At 42.5% G+C, this 4,417-nt stretch overlaps 1 protein-coding gene across 1 annotated transcript; it reads right to left on the bottom strand.

The window, feature by feature from the left end:
- Positions 1 to 1,708: 1,708 nt before the first annotated feature.
- On the bottom strand, positions 1,709 to 4,166 carry setmar (SET domain and mariner transposase fusion gene). Its single transcript, XM_008403377.2, has 2 exons — positions 4,026 to 4,166; positions 1,709 to 2,779 (listed from the first exon to the last, which is right to left on the bottom strand). The coding sequence occupies exons 1-2, from the start codon at positions 4,137 to 4,139 to the stop codon at positions 2,015 to 2,017; spliced, it is 879 nt and encodes a 292-aa protein (XP_008401599.1). The 5' UTR covers positions 4,140 to 4,166; the 3' UTR covers positions 1,709 to 2,014.
- Positions 4,167 to 4,417: the final 251 nt, after the last annotated feature.

Genomic DNA, 4,417 nt, shown 5'->3' with positions numbered 1-4,417 from the left:
ATGGTATGAGAATATTATATATATTATATTTCATTCTCGTGTTAGGTTTTGGGCAGGGGGGTTACACAGGGAGTTTTGCAGGGAAGTTCACCTCATGTGATTAAGTGCCGGTTGCTAGGTGACAGTGCTGGAGAGGAGCCGCTCTCGTTCGCAGCCGTTCTGCCGAGCAGATCTGAGATCAGCCATCGCGAGCCTCCCGAATCAGCCAGTCTCTGTCCAAATCACCTCCTGTACACACCGCCAGTTGTCATGGGGATTCCAGGGACATCTGACTCAAGAATGACATGAGTCATGGATTTAAAAAAGAAAAAAAAGCTTTTCTTCTTACACTGACGTTTTAAATATTGAATTGAATTCATCCAAAGGCAAAAAGGAAATATCCCGCAGTTCTAGGTGTTCTGCTAAATAAAGTTTACCACCATTGACATTTCTTCATTATAAGCAAAAACAAACGAACAGAAGAGCTAAAAATGATTTGAATTATCCAACGATTGAATTAGAAGATGGAACTTATGTTTCGGTGTTAATTTTCTCCCATTTCCCTGCCCTACTTCCCTACAAAGACCAGAGCATCAAGCTACACTTCTCCACGAATGTTGAACATTTCTGATTATTCTGATTGCACCCTATCAAATACCTTTGATTTGGCTGCATATTGTATGCAACTCCTCTCATATATTCCTTCCATATTCATCTTTTTTGTCACACAATTGTTTCTATGAAGGCCTTATGTGGAATCACCCTTTAGACCTAATGACATGTTGAGCAGCAGTTGGCAGCAATGGGCCTTTCATAACGATATGGAGAAATTGTGGTTCTGCCTCTTTTACAGAACTCCTTTAACTCGGCTGCATTGGAGGATTTTTGATAATCAAGGTCATGCAGAAAATTTTCTTTTAGAGCCGTTAAGAGTTGGACTTGTCGGTGTGCTTTGGATCATTGTCTTGTGGCATAACCCAAGTGTGAATGCACCCTTAAAATATTCTCACGGTACTTTTTGTTACTTTCAATTAAACTAGAAAGTGTTAAACCAGTCCCAGATGAAACTCATATGAGAGGGAATTTACTGTAGGTCGACACCACAATTGCAGAATCCAGTCAACTCGCCACAGTGCACCGATTGACAGAAGGCTTTCGGTGCCGTCTCTCCACCACCACCCTCCTCTCCACCCCGATGTGGCTGCAGCACTGGTCCCATTTCAGGATGAAACATGGTCTCCATCCTAATTAACCCAAATGTGGATATTAATAAGATGAAAGCAGGTCTAGACTAGAAATGGGGCAGATCGAGAGGAGATGGTCCCGATTTCGGAATGGTCACGTTAACGCTAAAGTAGGACACCTTCGCCCCTCCTTTGCCGGGGGAATAAAGTCGGTCTCTATATAAACTTGTACCCCCCCTCCCACCTCTCGTGATCTGGCACCACGAGAAGCAGAGAAAATATGGAAGAGAATGGGAAATTACACATCACAATGATAAATGTTGAACCAATAGACACATAAATATCTATAGCTAACAGGAATTTGGCCCTTCTAATTTGCAGAAGCCTTTGTGTCTGTCTAAAGAAACTTGTTAAACACCAGTGCTTGTGGTGTGAAAAATGGAAGGAGACAGACGGAAAGTCTGTTGGGACACAACCAGGACAGGAAATAAATATCCCATATCAGGTGAAATGAGTTGGAATAACAACAGGTTTACTCCCTTAGATAAATAAAGCATTTTTTTTTATTATTCTTATTTATCTTATTCATATCTGTTTTTACAGCGAGTGGGAGGCAGCATTAAGACAGGGGGAGAATCAGAAGGGAACCAAACAGGAAACAGTGACGAGTGAAGCCATGACTCATCCAAACGATTGTGCTGGAAACTGCCGATGCGCTCCACAGTCTTGTCTTAATGAGCTGCTGATCTGACCGAGGGTCCAAGGAAACTCATCATGGACCAACTGATTTTTTTGTTTGTTTGTTTCTTTTGTTTTGTATTTTTTACAGTTGAGTTAAAAACAACTTTATTTCAGCCGAGGATCGATAAATCGAGCGGAAGGAAGCGCGCGCAGTTCACAGAACTGCAGTGGCACTTCTTCCTCTTCAGTCCGTCCCTGGATAGCACCTCTACGGGCTTCTGGGCGCCATATCTTCCCGAGTAGTCAAACGTCAGTTCCTCCTGTGCGTGTATGTCCCTTACGGCGAACAGCGCCAGCCTCGGTATGGCAGAGTGAACGCGAACAGGCAGCATGTACAGATTCGGTGCGCAGGAGTGGTTGAGGAAGCGGCCCACGTTTCCCGTCCGAGCGGGGTCCACGAACGTCTCTGTGACGGAGTCCATCCCCGCGTGCTCCCTGACGGAGATGATGTAATTGTTTTCCTCGACTCTCTGGCTGAGCTGTCTGCATTTGGCCTCCGCGAAAGTGATCACCTCCCCCGCATATTCGCACACAAACGTCCCGCGAGGGATTTCTTCCGTTGTTCGTACTCCCCAGCCCTTGCTCCTCGTGCGGCAGACCTCCAGCTTGAGGCGGAGCCCCCTCCCTACCACGCGGTTAGAGCAGGTGTCGCTGCAGGTACAAAGGGCATTGCACTCAAACACGGGAGAAGAGTAGCCGGATTCGGGACCGTCGAGGTTCAGCAGCCTGCCCGTCTCATCATAGGCCTTGTCGGACGTTTGAAGGCAAGTGCAGGTCTCGGGGTGGCAGGAATGGGAAATACAAGAGCAACCAGGAAGGGTGACTTCACTTGGATCTACGGAGTATCCTGGGCCCTGAACGTTATCTGTGGAATACTGGAGAAAAACAGAAAACTACAGAAGCTGCACCAGATTAATAATGAAAAAAAAAAAACTTGGAAAAATATTCATATGGCCTGAATAATTACTGAAGTTTTACATCCATAAACTTATACTTTGTAGGGATTTCTGTGAGCACAATGTGGTGTATAAAAGTAAAAGGGATGGAAAAAGATACATCCATCTGTGCTTAACACCAGCGACCGTTGAGTGAGAGGCAAGGTACACCCCGGACAGGTCACCAGCCTATCACAGGGCAAACAACCATGCCTACACACACACAGACATACACACATAAGGGAAATTTAGAGAGACCAATTAATCTAGCTGTCATGTTTTACCCTGGAGTACCAGGACAGAACCCCTGCATGCACAGGGAGAACATATAAGCTCTACGCAGGTCGGATTTTGAACCCAGGACCTTCTTGCTTCTAGGCTACAATGCTACCAACTGTACCACAATAACATGCTTCTGTATAATAGTCTGCTACATAAAATATGTGGATGTTTGTGATTGTATACTTTTGCAAGGCACTATACATGTAAAAAGAGTGCAACTAGAAATAAAAATTCATGAAATTAATGAATTTTCATGTCAGTAAACAAGTCAAACAGGTTCACAGCTCAAAGATGTTACTGCTTATCTCTTAACAAAAGGTGTGGCAATGTTTTACATTCTTTTTCAGACTATAACTGTCATTCATTTGTAATCATCTTACAGAATACGTAACCCTATCTGTGGGCATAATAAATCAGTCTACATCCTCCAACTAAGGTTGTAGAAGGGCAGACATTGTTTGACTTTATACAAGTTGTAGACAGGTTATGTTTGCAGTGATGATTTACTGACACCTGCTGGTGAAACAAGATATTTCAGCTGATGGAGGTGAGGCTTCTCAGAGCAGATGGCTACAGTTTAAAAGGCATTTAATCTAATACCCACAAGGTATTATGTTTTATTATTCATATAAAATAATAACAAAAACAAAACAAAAAATAGAAACACCCCGGACTCATTAAATGTCTACTGCATTCACAGACCAAGCAAGTATTAAAACTATTTTAGTGTTCACAACAGCAGCTATGGATGTTAAGTTGTAAGCAATTTTGTTCCGGTTCTGACAATTCCGAGAGCGCAAAACGGCGATTCTGCGCTTCCCTTTTTTTCTACCTCAAAGTAATAATTCAGTTACTGTTAGCTACCGGGGGTATTTATCTGCGGAAAGGATTTGGGTGTCGTTACCTTGAATGTCGGGGGTATCAGAGCTTCGCATAAAACAGGAACATCCTCCAAGCCGCCGCTCAAATCCACACTGTCCTCAGCCATGCTGTGGACCAGCTGTCTTACCTGCAGCATGTCAACAAACTGAATCAAAACCAGAAAAAACAGCTTCCGCTGATGAAGTTAACGACTATCTCCCCCTAGCGGTGAGTTGGAATCATGACATCCTCATAAGAGGTGGCGAATGACGCTACCTTAAAATAAATAAATAAATAAATAAATAAATAAATAAATAAATAAATAAATAAATAAATAAATAAATAAATTAATTAATTAATTAAATAAATAAATAAATAAATAAATAAATAAATACATGCTTTGTCTCAATAAAGAATTTGATGGCACATATTTAA

Source organism: Poecilia reticulata, unplaced genomic scaffold (genome assembly GCF_000633615.1).
Source record: "Poecilia reticulata strain Guanapo unplaced genomic scaffold, Guppy_female_1.0+MT scaffold_527, whole genome shotgun sequence".
Classification (NCBI taxonomy): domain Eukaryota; kingdom Metazoa; phylum Chordata; class Actinopteri; order Cyprinodontiformes; family Poeciliidae; genus Poecilia; species Poecilia reticulata.
This window is presented reverse-complemented; position numbering and strand designations above follow the sequence as displayed.

Bases quoted from the DNA above. Each gene is read 5' to 3' on its own strand.
- setmar (XM_008403377.2), bottom strand. From the start codon at position 4,139: ATGCTGCAGGTAAGACAGCTGGTCCACAGCATGGCTGAGGACAGTGTG. The intron at 2,780-4,025 runs GTAACGACACCC...GTTTTTCTCCAG, and splicing joins TGATACCCCCGACATTCAAG to TATTCCACAGATAACGTTCA.